The sequence below is a fragment of the Mus caroli genome, chromosome X, assembly GCF_900094665.2.
Source record: "Mus caroli chromosome X, CAROLI_EIJ_v1.1, whole genome shotgun sequence".
In the NCBI taxonomy this organism is placed as follows: domain Eukaryota; kingdom Metazoa; phylum Chordata; class Mammalia; order Rodentia; family Muridae; genus Mus; species Mus caroli.
Window position 1 is genome coordinate 43,593,828 of NC_034589.1, and position 14,530 is coordinate 43,608,357.

At 38.8% G+C, this 14,530-nt stretch overlaps 1 protein-coding gene across 1 annotated transcript; it reads right to left on the reverse strand.

The window, feature by feature from the left end:
- Window positions 1-374: 374 nt before the first annotated feature.
- On the reverse strand, window positions 375-14,530 carry Rap2c (RAP2C, member of RAS oncogene family). Its single transcript, XM_021153863.2, has 3 exons — window positions 13,886-14,530; window positions 11,227-11,539; window positions 375-3,224 (listed from the first exon to the last, which is right to left on the reverse strand). The coding sequence occupies exons 1-2, from the start codon at window positions 14,156-14,158 to the stop codon at window positions 11,261-11,263; spliced, it is 552 nt and encodes a 183-aa protein (XP_021009522.1). The 5' UTR covers window positions 14,159-14,530; the 3' UTR covers window positions 375-3,224; window positions 11,227-11,260.

A 14,530-nucleotide genomic window follows, 5' to 3' on the forward strand; every position in this document is an offset into this window, starting at 1 on the left:
AAGACTGCAGGGCTATATCTAATACATCATATATGGGATGGCTGGACCCCAACACAAAACTGGAGATTTTAAAAGTAGTAAACAAGATATTTCCTGTATGTTGTGACACAGGAATACACATCTGTAATTTCTTCCAAATGGAGTCCACAGGCTGTCCATTTTAAAAAGTGATCTTAAGTTTAAGATGTAAGGTTAAAACACCTACTCGATTCAAGTTAAAAGTACTAGGCTGGACAATGAGTTAACCAACTAGCAAAACCTTCAAATGGATAAGACAATGGGGTAACCAGCAGGTACAAGGCTGAAAGTTCAATTCAAAGCATTAAACCAAAACCAAAACACCACCCCAAAAGCCAAATGATAATTGGTTTGAATTTTCTTAACTTGATATATCAACATTTAATTATACTACTTAATATTGTCCAAAATTATTAATACACAGTTTCCAGTCAACAAATTTGTATTTTGGCCATTTTCTGCATATGGACTAAGTTATATGCATTTTAAACTAATTAGTATTCATTTCTGAGTTAGTCCAATTGATTAAGCATTTTAATTTAGGTCATATTTTAGTATCCCCTATACAATGTCAAAATAGCAACTAAGGAATCAAGTGAATGAATCTTTAATTTCTGTTTATGTACTATAATATATAATCATGTGTTTAATGACTTCCTGCTTAAAAATTTAAGTTAGCAAATCTAGAACAAGATGTAATATGCCAATAATGAAATAATTAAAGAGACAAGCCTCCATAATACAGATATCTATTTTATTAAAAAAGTTACAAACAGGTGGACTGCAGGGTCGTCTTACAAAATGACAAGAATGAAATCTATTGGAAAAAATTTACTTTTACAAATCTTCATAGGTAATTGTTCAATGTTTGTACTTGTTATTCGAGATTTTACTGTTCACTGATAAAGTTACAGTACATTAGATCCATCATAATAGGTTACATGACTTTATTTGCAGAGCCCTACTGCAGTGATTTGAACAACTCCTAAACAAATGCCATAATAAAGACAAGACATATATTGCATTTAATATTCATTTCTTATCCTAATAAGCAACATGCAATCTATTGAGGAAGCTAAAATAACTTTTGGTCCCTTTTCTTAAAATGTGCTGGAGAAACCACCTTTCAAATCCCTTTCCCCTGATTCCTGTGATCCTAAGTGAATCCGAGTGAAATTTGCTGCTGAGGTCAATGACAATGAACACTGTGATGGAGAGAGAGGTGACAGAAGGCGAAAAAAGGGAAGGACAGAAGGATAGCCATGGCGGGGGGGGGGGGACTGTATAAAAATCAATCTGCAGAAAATTGAAGCCATCATGAATTCTTTGATTCCTTTAGAATTTCACAGGGCTAATAATGATGAGCCAGAAGCACTTAAGCTACTCTGAAAGGAGCGTTGGGTTTTAAAGTGCAAACTCAAATTAAGTATTTATTTCACGCAGTTTGTAACTAAGAACAAACACTTCAGCTGCCTCTCACCATCAAACCCCAGATGTAAGAACACGAGCTCGCTTTGAGGGAATCTGATCAGGAATCAAATGCAACACGATTTCAAAAAAGGAAATCAAAGTTTAATCATTTTCTACTCATTAATTAATGGCCATGCTGACCAATAAGTCACATGAATGTAGATTTCACTTTATTTGAACACCACACACAATACAAATTTAAACTTGCCACACCCTTCCACAAACCATCACTGCATATAATAGAGCTTTGTTTGACAAAGTTATTGAGCTATTATTATAGATCAAAAGCATAGTTTTGGTTTTGTTTTATTTAGAAGCATGTTCAAATGACTAAAGCTGGGCTCCTAAAATCGAGAACTTTGGTGCAGTAGGTGAGCTGCAGTTACTAACTTCTGCAAATTAAAAGCACACAAATAAAACCAAATAAAACCCCCAAACAAAATACTGTCAAACTTTCACAATTGAAAAATAATTGCTAGAAAAAAGGATTTGTCATCATGATGTTAAAAGTGAACAAAAAGATTACTCACTGTAAGTATTTTTTTCTTTTTCTATACCTGCGTTATTGGTAAAATGTTCAAGTATTCAGACAACATGTGCTGATTAGGTAAACAACATGGAAGGCAATGGCTATTAGAAAGCACATTTGCAAAAATAAAACACAGCCAGCCAGAGACTCGGCGCTGCTTTCCCTCCTGTTACACAGATCTGTCTCTACTACGAACATGCTTCTTGAAAAAAAAACTAAAAAGCAGTTGTGATAGTGCAAGAAAACATTAACAAATATTGCTTTAAACTATTAGTCAGAAAGACAAATATTAAGAACTAGAAATTGTACATGGTTTTATCTGAATTCAGTTTTACATGTGCAGAAGTCTACCAGATGTCAATGACAAGCCTGACGGGCAAAGCTGAGCTATCTCTGTTTAGGTATACAATTAATTTACCATGGACACAATATCCCTTTTCAAAGGCATTGCTAGTAGGTCATAACTAAGTTTAGAACTTCACAGAAAGAAAAATGTTACTGCTGCAATTTAATGCTGTAAATGAGATCAACACATGTGAAGGCCTAATGGAATCAAATACTTAACTCTTCAACTTCAAGTAAACGTTGTACAGCCAACCTCCAGTATCACCTGGAACGTTCACAACTCGTTAATTACCAAAACTGCACTTGAAGAAAAGGGATAGTCCATCGATACAGGTAAAATGTGATCTTTAGTTTCTTTTTACAACACTGCCACACGTAAACAAAGTCTCAAAGTATTAACCAACCATTTATAGGAGAAAGATTTTACAAATAGGATGAAGCATTGGTACGAGGTAATATACAGAAGTAACCATTTGTTTAAGGCTCAATTTTTTTCTCCATTATATCTTTCTTTTAAAAGGCATTGAGTAGGTAATACTGAGTTTGAGTAATAAATACAAGTTGAGAAACTGATTAACGAAATCAACTAACATTAAAATTAACCCTTTCATATTAGCCATCAATAAGAACTTAAAAAGCTATAAAAGGACGGATCGATAAAGAACAGATTTTAAATGTATGGTAAACGTGCTAAGCATTACTGTTAAGGTCCGTGGATCTTGAGGGCCAAGACCTTATGCACTTCATTAGCTGTATGGCAACATGCTGTGATAGAGACAGGTTTACCAAGGCTCAGTTCTGCAACCCAGGTTGTAAAGTTCTCCAAAGCAGCATCTGTGCAAATTTCCTCTGAGTTTGTAATCTGCAAGTAAGACCAAAGACATTTCATGAAAACCTAGAAATATACAGTAGAACATTAAGAAATAACCTTACAACAACAAACCCAAAGGAATGCATATATATAGATATTTACACACACATATACATATATACACACATATATATATACACACACACACACATACACATGGATGGATGGATGGATGGATGGATGATAGATGGATAGATGGATGGATATAAATAGATAGATGATGGATATATGGATGTATGGATGGACAGACAGACAGACAGACAGATAATAGATGGATGGATAAATGAATGGATGCATACTGCAGGTCACTAGTGTGTGATCATGGGATCTCGGTGGAATTTCACTGTGTTCTCGCCATCAGCTTAAATAACAAAGTAATTTACTGCACAGGTCCAGAAAAGTCATCAAAAGCAGAACTGTAGTAAGACTGAACCAGAGAGAATACACTGTCTCTGTTACTACTTGTGCTATAATATTATGACACTTCCCATTTACACATATGCGATATTCAAAACAGTCATACCGATTGAAATGATCTTACCATACAGAAGTTGGGGCAAATGGTGCTTCACTTTGAACTGGATCTGTTCCTATGATAACTGGAAATGGTGGTAGTCTTCAATGGTCATTATGAGTTACCTTGTTAGTATACTACGTTTTCCAGAGCTTAGTTTTGTGGGAATGCAGAATTATTCAGAGTGTAGACACTGCACATGCCCTATGCTAATCTGCTCTTTTTTATGGGCACCCTTGCAATCACAAGAACTTCTGTTATAGACGCCTCAGTTTCTGTCCTTACAGCTGACAGATTTCTGCCTTCCATCTAATAATGGAGGAGAAAAATCTATCATTCAGACAAACATTATGTTCTTCAGCTGTGCTGAGTCACAAATTGGCTTCTAGAGGAATTAAATTGTGTTTGTTTAATGTAGAAGATAAAAAATGTTATCATATAGCCAGAAACTAAAGAAAAGCAACTATGAAAGCATGCCAAGTGAAGTCAGTCTAAGATCTCAACAGGCTCTAGCAATGTCTATAAACACGTCATTTTAATTTCATTTGACAGCTACACTTGTATTAGTGTTCAAAGAGCCTGAGAGAATGTGTTCTCATTAGCTGCAGCATAGCCATCATTACTCTGAAAGAACTTCCCACTCATCATTATTGAAATCCTGCCACCTAAACATATTACAAAAATCTTCATCTTTAAAAACTATCATAAAAGCTTTGTCTACTTAAAACTATGTCTTAATGTGGAAAGCTAAGTATTAGATTAAGGTTGACCAAGTCCAGTTTCCTTATCATTAAAATAGCAAGAAAAATGCTTCCCTCACTGACTTGCTATCTCTAGTCTATAAGACAGTGTGTGATAGTACTTCATAAATGAGTATATAATGTCAGCAATTGCTCTCATTTCCTTACTTATTGATTTTTAGGCCACTAGGATCATATCATCAATTCTTTAATATCCACACTAAGGACACTCCATATGTAGAGTCTTTTCAAGCTTAGAATGTATATACCTTTTAAACCAAAACAGTATTTCGTTATTTATATCTATAATACTAGAATTTTCACTTGCTCATATTAGACTTCCCCCAATTAATTTTAAACAGCCTGCTATAAATTCTAATTAATAATTTCCAAAATAAATATGCAAGAGCTTGAATTTTTCATATATGACTATAATATTCTATTGAATTTATAAAATGTGACAGCTTACTGTAACATTAAAGTGATAAAGTACTTACTACAACCCAGCTTTTTAATCACATTCTATATTAAATAAAATTTACATATCCATCACTTTTACCCAAAAGCCATTTCCTCTATCCACATGCCTGAAGATGGTACGCCAGTAAATTCTGAGTCACACTCCACAATATTAACACTGAGCATACTTTTATATAAAATAATAAGGGTCACTTTTTAAGACAGCAATAAATTATTATTCTCTGCAGCAATGAATCCTGAAGCAACTTCTTTCATTAAGTGAAAAGGACAGTGTCTCATATTAGTAATATTCGAGATGGAACGTGTACATGTCTTTGCTCTCCAGTGATAGGAAAATGTTCAATTTCTTAACACCCTCATTCATTTGCGAGAAACCCACTGGCGAATCCTTGAAGGCAGGCCGTCAGCCGAGCACATTTTCCTTCTCAGGCCACCACACTGAGCCATGCTTGCTGCAAAGCTGGGACCTGCTGCTTTCCTACCATACACATCATAAGGTAACGCTTACACTGTCAGCCAGCCAACAAATCGTAATTCTGCCAGCTTCTACTCACATTTGCACTAAACTATTTGGTTTTTAATATTTTTCTAACAAAATTATGAGACTAAAAATTAGAAACAAACAATAGTTCAAACTTTCAGTAAATGAAAATGGATCTCCCAGTAGAGTCAGCTAGTACACCGAAGTACCAAACACAGGCCTGAAAGAACAAAGATCATTATTTATGCCAGCCTGCAGAAAATGGGAGATTCTTGATTCAGGACAAAACACATCATTTCATGAGGCAGCAGAATGCCTGGGAAGTTAACAAAGTACTGTGAGGGGCTTAGCAGTTTGTGAATGTCTTTTTAGAGTTAATAGCTTTTACAATTTTAAACACTACCATAATTTTTATCTTTTTAGCAAATATAGATGTGCAACCAGTTCCTTCCTTCCTTCCTTCCTTCCTTCCTTCCTTCCTTCCTTCCTTCCTTTCTTCCTCCCTCCCTTTCCTTCCTTCCTTCCTTCCTCCCTCCCTTTCCTTCCTTCCTTCCTCTTTCTTTCTCTTTTTTCTCTTTCTTTCTAGTTTCAAACAGATGAAATTCTGGAGATTTAAGCAAGGAGCATTCCTAAAAGATGAACTTCTCCTTATATTTCTCCTTGGCATCTCCATACTTGAGCTCAGTATTCGTGCTATTGCGGCTGTTATGTGAAGAGGCAGGGTATTTCGTTGGTGGTGCTGTTACCTATGTTGCTTCATTTCTTATCCTAATTTGTATGAAGCTTATTAAAGGCACTGGAATAGGATGACTAAATCATTAAAAGTGCTCATTCTCTCCCATTAAACACAGAGAGCAAAAGATGAATCCATGTCAGACATGTCTTGAATGGAGGTAGAACCATTCTGGAAGAGAAGCAAACATGCTCAGTGTATACGATGAACCCAGAGTCAAAGGGAAGGACTTATATTTTTCTTACGGCCTAGAGCTAGACTGTCAAGTGTTTAACATGATGAATTCAATTCTAACATCTCAAATACTGTCACCATGTCCAGTGACATGGTAATAGTGTGTGACCAACAATGTGATTCTAATTGCTAACTTTGAATCAGACCAAGTAAAACACTGTTCCCCACAACTGAAAGTAGTACTTTCTGAAACTGACATTCCCAGTACTGTGGCTAATCCAAGGCATTTGTGCATATGGTTTTGATTGGATACATTTTCCAACAACTGACAGAACTTCAATTTTTCTTAGTTACAGTATCTTCTGACTTGTCCAACTCCAACGAGAAGCAATCCCAGGAGGAGAACTGTTCCAGTAGGAAGACTAGAACGCTTCCTCAGTGGCACTTCTCCAACTCCATGATGCAATTTTTGTTAATTCTACTGATGGTTCATTCTAAGCCAGAGAGGTAATGGAGTAAAACTGATCATCGCACATGCATTTCATTCTACAATAAAAGCCTACTCTTGAGGTTGGAGGAAGCAATTAAAGAGGGAAAAGATACACGGAGGGAGTCTTTCTACTGAGACACATCCACACCCAGTGCAGGTCTAATTGGTGCCCCAATTTACCCTGAAGTGTCAAACTGACAACCTTGTGGGAGTCAGAGAAGGGCTGGTAAGAATCAAGAGTAGTAGGAAAGGCAAGCAGCTGTCCATCACATGCACTCCAGGTCTGCTATAGACTCTCAGGTCCTCTGCTCCAACCCATGCTTCTCCCTAGGTCACATCCTCCTCTCCTCTCTGGCACCCAAGGACAAATAGGGGACTGTCTCTCCACTTAAAGTGCATACTAATAAGGCAGGACGAAAGACAGATGCACCTAAGGGCACTCCACTTTCTGCAACAGACATCCACCCCAGGCTTCTACTCACACAGTACTGTTTAGCTTGGATATGAAAATGCCAGCATTTTATGGTACATAATGTGATTTAATCTTGAGGATTTTCATTGCACATTTGCTGAACTATCATATTTAGTGGGGGAAAAAAACAGGAAAAAAGATTAAGAAACTGTTCTCGGTCCACATTTTGTATGAGAGAGAGAGAGAGAGAGAGAGAGAGAGAGAGAGAGAGAGAGAGAGAGAGCCTTGAAAATTCCAATCCATCCTACTCCATCTAAGAAATAGTAAGTCCAGCTAGAATAAGATCCCATTTATAGATGTCTTAGCCTTCCAGGAGCCTTTGTTACCATCCCGGGCATTCTGCTGCCACATGAAATGACATGCTAGTCTTGAATCAAGAATCTCTCCTTTTTCTTCAGGCTGACATATATAATGAACTGGGGCTGACATAAATAATGACCTTTGTTCTTTCATTTTGCTTCCTGGTGTTTGGTACCCATATGAACCATTTACTCTACTTGGGAGAACCTATTCTATCCATAACATGCTGAGGAAAACATTAGAAAAATTTACAGACCTTCAGGCCATAGCAAAGGACACCATTCTCTATTTTGTAAATTTTTCCCCTTGTAACATTCATTAATACTGGACTGACACATAGGACTGCCTCAAACATAATTTTTAAAAACTCCACTTGTGAAAAGGTTAGACCCAGTTATCATATAAGGGATAACTTTAATGCATATCTTCCTTCTTTTGGGGGAAATGTATAGAACATTTAACAGTTTTATTATGACTCATCTTCAAATTCCTTCTGTTTAGAAAAAAAAACAAAAACAAAAACAAAACACCCCCTACCTTCCCTGCCCCTGCACCACACCCATGTTTCAAGGTTTGGCTCAAATGGTACCCAGTTCTCAGGCTACTTAACTGACTGGTTCTTAACCAGGGGCCATTCCAACCCCATGCCCATGGGGACTTCTGTTGATCTCTAGAGAGAATAAATTTGTCGTAAGTGGAGGATCGGAACATAATATCAGACCTACTGGGTAGCTACCACGTATGTTGCTCAACATTTATACTCCTAAACAGAGGACAGCTCTCAACAACAAAAGCCCAGAGTACTGAGAATTTCTCTTCTTTCCTTCCTCTCAATTCCCACACTGCTCTGATCTTCTTCTTTTATAGTTGGTTATTAAGGAAAAAGCCATTCTTCTCAATAGCATTGCACTCAAACAGTACACTGTCGATTGAAATAACAGCCGCCAGATATAGGAGCTACTGACTTGGGAACTAAAACAAGGAGAAGAACACAGAGCTAGATTTTTATGAAACTATGGCTGCCCAGTCACAGTTCTACAAAGCACTTGCAAGAAAGAAGCCACTTCTGGCCACTAAGGAAATCAGGATGGTGGCTGGCTCTAAAAAATCTGCCACACTTCCTAATTTACAGTAAAATGACAGCCAGTGGGAGGGTAAAAGGGGAAGAAACGATCCCAAGCCAGGCCCTGAAGCAGGTGTGGGCAACAGAGTAGTGACCCAAATTAAAGAGTGTTAGGAAAGAAACGTGAGGGATTCTCAGGAGCCATTCTCAGAACACTAATAAATGTCCCCCTCACTTAAACACAGCCAATGATCAGCAGCAACCATGCTCTTTCTGTCTTAAGTACTATTATTTCAAACTTCATACAAAGTCCTTTTCTAAGACGCCAGACATACCCTTCTCAAGTCACCTTTACTAGTCCAAGTTTGATCGTCAGTTTAGATCTGGAACTGACAGCCTTCAGGGCTCCATGACTCATAGAGACTCACAATCTATCACATACTTGTTCAGGTGACAGTGAGGAAGGACGAGCACAAACTCCACTAGCCTCAGGTTACAGACCCACATACCTATAACTTCTATCTGATTTGGGCTTAGAAAAAAAATCTGTATATGGTGCACACTGTTCTAAAAGATCCTTCAGAAATCTGACTAAGTATTTTATTTCAGGTGCTACACCTTCAGCCTGATGCTTGGCTTACAAGAACAACAACAAAAATATCAAGCAAAAGCTACACGTTCTACAAAGTCACCTAATAAAATATGTAATTTCTGGCATTAATTATATCTAAGTTTAATATGTTAATCAACAAGAAGCATGAACACAGTTGTCTTGATATATTTAATCCATCCCATGTATACATATATCCCTGTAAGTAATGGAAAAACTGAAATCATGAGAGTATACAAGGAGAAACAAGCTTAAGACCTCATTGATAATGAAAACTACTTGTAAAAAGCTGTAGAAACCATCCAGTTCCCAACAGGAGGAAAAGCCTACTCTCTGTGTGTAGGAGACTAAGTTTGCTTTTACCCTCCTTTCCTATATTAATGTCAAGAAGAAACATTTTATGGGATTTGGTTAATTTGTATAAGGATGATAAAACTCAAAGTACATATATTTATGTCATCTGCTCAATTATCAGTGTGAGAGAAGCAGAATTTAATGGTAAAGATACTATCAGCATACAAAACTTGTTCAAACCTGAAATTGGTTTATGATTTAAAAGACAGATTTTGGGATCAAGAATGTAGGACTCAATTGTCATCTACATATCACATAAGCCTGTTCCCACCTCAAAAACTACACTGCATGGGTGACACTACCAGCAATATATAAGCTAAACTACAGTCCCAGCATTGGCTTTATAAAACAACAGATGTAGGTAGACAGAGTAAATGAGTTTGCATCAATGTTCTCGGATGGTAAAGGATGATGAGCAAAACCATTTTGAATAAAGCACTGTTGTCATCCTTCATTTTCAAAGATGACACTACCTGACAAGAGTCCTTGTCTAGAAAGATAAATTAGGGACCCTGAGTCCTTTCTCTAAGCAGCACAAATAAAGCCAGACCCTTGGTTAGGAATCATGTCTATGATCTGAACTGCCTGTTGCCATTTGCAAAGCTGCTTCTAGTCTGGAGGTCAGCCCTGGCTCAGAGAGGTCACTTTCATCCTGATACTGTCTTCCTACTCTGGCATTCACTGTGGTTTTCTTAATCTTCCACAGTATTGGTTGTTTATATTATTATCTAAGTGTTGGTTTCTGAGACTATTATCGGATTACATTCCAGCTGAAAAGATCAAGATATGCATACAATCATCTCATGCTAAATGCTCAATAGCTCAAAGTTTTACATACCCTTATTTTCTTGAAATCTCATTTTAAAAACATGCTATCATTTGATGGAAGGTGTGAAGGCTCGTGGCTGTTCTCAATTCCATTATTTATTAAGCCAAGGAGAAATGCTCCCTGTGCTCGGGATGGGCTCTTCAGACCAGATTTTCCCTTCATCAGGTATTCAGATGGAAGAGAAGGTACCTGGTTATTACCAGAGGTCACTTCAGTTCCCCGAGTGCAAGGTACAGATGAACTTGATTAAATAATCATTCTGTTCAATCAAATACTTGAGTGATTAGAAAATTGGTGGTTTCAATTACCGTGGCTCTCTTGCCCAGAATATAAAAATACTAAGCCGTACCATAAAATCATTCATCATCTTGTGAAATTATTATTGAACGCTCGCCTGTGCATCTTGGACACTAAGAGTGCTAACCAGGGGAAAGATGTACTGTGGATTGAAGCATCCCTCCAAATGTTATCAAGTAAGGCTGAGAAGAAAAACTACAAAGTCGCTCCTTTAAAATGTAAGTCTCATCAATGGCAATACACACCATTTCTTACCTTTGTTCTGCTTATCTGCACATTAAAAACTTTTCTGCACTGAATTGAGATGGGTTTATGCTGAGAAAAAAATGTTATTTTAAAAATACAGAAATTTAAGGTGGTATCAAATGTATGAGTGTATTACCATCAACCAGCTTTTTAATTTTATACTTGATCAAAACCAAAAGAGCCCTTGGTCCATAGAGTTCCACCACTAACCTGCTCGGTATGGCCATGTTTGAGGTTTTCTTTTTTACTGGACAACACAAGTTGTACAACACTGATCTTGCTTCTCAGGCAGGGATGAATAGTTCATTTGCCTGACGATCTCAGCAAAAAGTTCATCCACCATTGATTTACTTTTTGCTGACGTTTCCATGAAAGGACAGCCCCATTCTTGAGCCAGAGCTCTGCCTTCGGAAGACATAACCTCTCTCTCTGGTTCCAGATCCACTTTGTTTCCCACTAGGATTAGTGGGACTTTCTCATATCTCTTCACTCTCACAATCTGATCTCTCATTGGCTTGATATCCTAGTGAAGCAATCACAAAGGGAAAGAACACAATTAGACTTTTGCATTACCACAGCTGACACCTTTCAAAATCAGAAAAATCACTACTTGGTGACTCTACAAAGCTAAAGTCACATCTGGAAATAAAGACAACAGTAGCATTTTCCCCTGGTAACATGGGAACTAGATGGGTTGCACTGGCACTAGCTGTGCCTTTTGCATCAGGAAAATAAAACTTAAGTTGTGCACCAACCTTAAAACTCCTCTAACCCCACCCCCACCTTCAGTCTACTTTGATTAAAGAATCATGTTCCCAAATATGAACATACACATGTTTGGCCAGCTCCCTAAACCTGCCTAGTTGTCATGATTCCTTGTACCACCTGTTATCCCAGCACAGGACTGCAGCATGGATGTAACTCCTAGTCATTTAACAAGAGGGCTTAAGGGAAAGTGGTTTAAAGACAAGGGGGAAAGGAGAGACGGAGAGGGAGGGAGAGGCAGAAAGAGACAGAGACAGACAGCACTCGATGCTTAGAAACCCAGTTTAAAGATTCATAGACATAAATATCTCATTTTACATTGGTTATTAAGCGCTTAGCCTTGCAATAGCAGACAACCGTGGTTAACAGTGAACTCAGCCCAAGAAGGTCAAAGCATCAGGAGTCGGGGTGAGAAGTCAGACATGTCTTCTTCCATGTTTGCTTGCCTTCTCATTTGTCCACACATATATTGCATGGGAATAACTGTAGTTCATTACGAAAGATCACAGCATTAGCTATGTTTCAGTAACATCAATTTCCGCAGAGAATGGTTTTGATATAGGAATATTATAGGGTTAGCCAGCATTGCCTTATTTTTTTCTGTGTGTGTCCTGTAACTTAAAAAGAGTTGCCTTATATATAAATATATATATATATTTGACTAATTACAGTAAGCAAAACATTCATACACTGGTCAAATCTACCAATTCAGCCTTCTCTGAATTGTTAAGCTGCGTTTCTGGGTTTCCTTATGGAACAACAAGTTTACCTAAGAATACCAACTTTTGCCTCAAAGGAATCTGAGTCTCTGCTGAAATAATGTCAGAGTTCCATACTCCGCATTCATGTCTATAACAGAAGAGGATACAGTGGAAATGGCATGAAACACCTTTGAAAAGACCAGAAGAGTCTTCTGATGGAAAAACAAATCTTTCGAGAATCCCTTAGAACGAAAATACCTGTCAAATAATAATACCCTCAGCACTTCCTGGGGGAAATGCTTTTATGCTACTTTTGTTTGGAATGTGAGTCTACCTAAAATGTTCTTTGGAGTCATTTGCCCAGAGCTTATACTCTTTCCAAAGAAGTTCTTGAAGTTGTTGTATAAGGTTACCAGAAAAATTCATACATAGCACTCTAACTTCAACTCCCAAAGAATGTGAAACTAGCACATTACTCTGGCTAAGGCACTTAATATCTCTTAAGTAAGCAACATTAAGTGCATACCTTTAAATGCAGAAAAAAAAATCTGTTTCCTAAATCAATGGAGGTCAATATAACGGGTCAATATAAGGTCATTTATTTTCAAGGAATAAATAGCAACAATTAGTGCATCTCTTAAAATAACGTTAACTTCAGTCTGGTTCCCGGTGAGGGATGGAGGGATTTTCTGAAGCAACTGGACCAGATCCAGGTTGGCTACCCCACTGGGCTAAGAAATCTGCGTTCCCAGTCCCACATATTTTCTGTAAGTATAGGCTAGGATGGCAGAAACGATATGGCTCGACGGGAGAAAAGGAGAGTCATCCTTGCTTTCTGTGGGTTAGGAATCCTAGGTACTAGTCTTTTAGAGCAGCAACTTCCCCTTTGGGCTGCATTCCCCCAAGAAAAATGCCAAGAAAGCAGGCCTAGCCCGCATTTTGCACCACTGAGATTTAGGCTTCAAGCTGAGGACCTTAGGAGCTAGGAGAGCAGGGGGAAGGAAAAGCAGGCACACAGGTTTTAGCTCTGTGTACGAGAGAATGGACTTCAAACAATTTCTCCCACCGTGCTCCACACTTGAGGTTATCTACGAAAGGTTTTGTGAACACGTTAATCGATACTTGTTGAAGTGAATAAGCAACTTCAGGTTGTACCATAGGGCTAAAAATACTCAGGCTGACCTATTTCGTTTTCACTTTTCTTTTCCTTAAAAATAACTTTAAAATATTTGTCGATGTCTGTTACTTTAGCATTCTCTACAGAAACAATCCAGGGCTTTTCCATACCATGCCAAACTTTCAAAAGCCAAACACGCTCATTAACGCTCAGCTCAAGCAAATCAGAAGTACATGTAGGATTACCACACCCCCTTCAAAGAAATTATAAGACTTGGTTTGATTACCTGAAAAGACTGTTGATTAACCAAACTATACACCAGGATGAAACCTTGGCCGTTCTTGATGTACAGATCTCTCATGGAGGCAAACTGCTCGGTTCCTGCGGTGTCCAGGATTTCCAGTACTGACGGGGAAGAGTCCACTTCGATCTCTTTGCGGTAGAAATCTTCAATGGTGGGGTCATATTTCTCAATGAAAGTCCCGGTGACAAACTGCACGGTGAGGGCAGATTTGCCAACCCCTCCGCTCCCTAACACAACTACCTTGTATTCCCTCATGAGTCTCACCTTCACCAACTCCTTACCCAAGGGGGGGGAAAAATAACACCCCGCTAGCTGCGCTGCGGCAAGGCCAGGCGGAAGGTGGGCGGAAATGTGCGAACTGGGGAGGAGAGTGCGGAGAGAGGCGGAGGGCCCGACCGGGGACGAGGAGGAAGTTCCAGGAGGGGGAGGGGAAAAGAGCCAAGTGTCGTCGGGTGGGTGGGGATGGGATGCTGATGCCCTTCCTATAGGAACCCAGGGCGGCCCGGGGGGCGTGGGGAGGAGGGCGCGCCGGCGAGCGTCCGAGCGACGGTTGGGGGGAGCCGCGGCGCACCCCCACGCTGGAAGGGGCGGGGGCCTCGCGGCCGGGGGCTGCCCGCCACCCCTCCC

What these genes read in the sequence shown, in the direction of transcription:
- Rap2c (XM_021153863.2), bottom strand. Translation starts at nt 14,158, where the DNA reads ATGAGGGAATACAAGGTAGTTGTGTTAGGGAGCGGAGGGGTTGGCAAA. An exon ending in TTAATCAACAGTCTTTTCAG is followed by an intron (nt 11,540 to 13,885) that starts GTAATCAAACCA and finishes TTGCTTCACTAG; the next exon opens with GATATCAAGCCAATGAGAGA.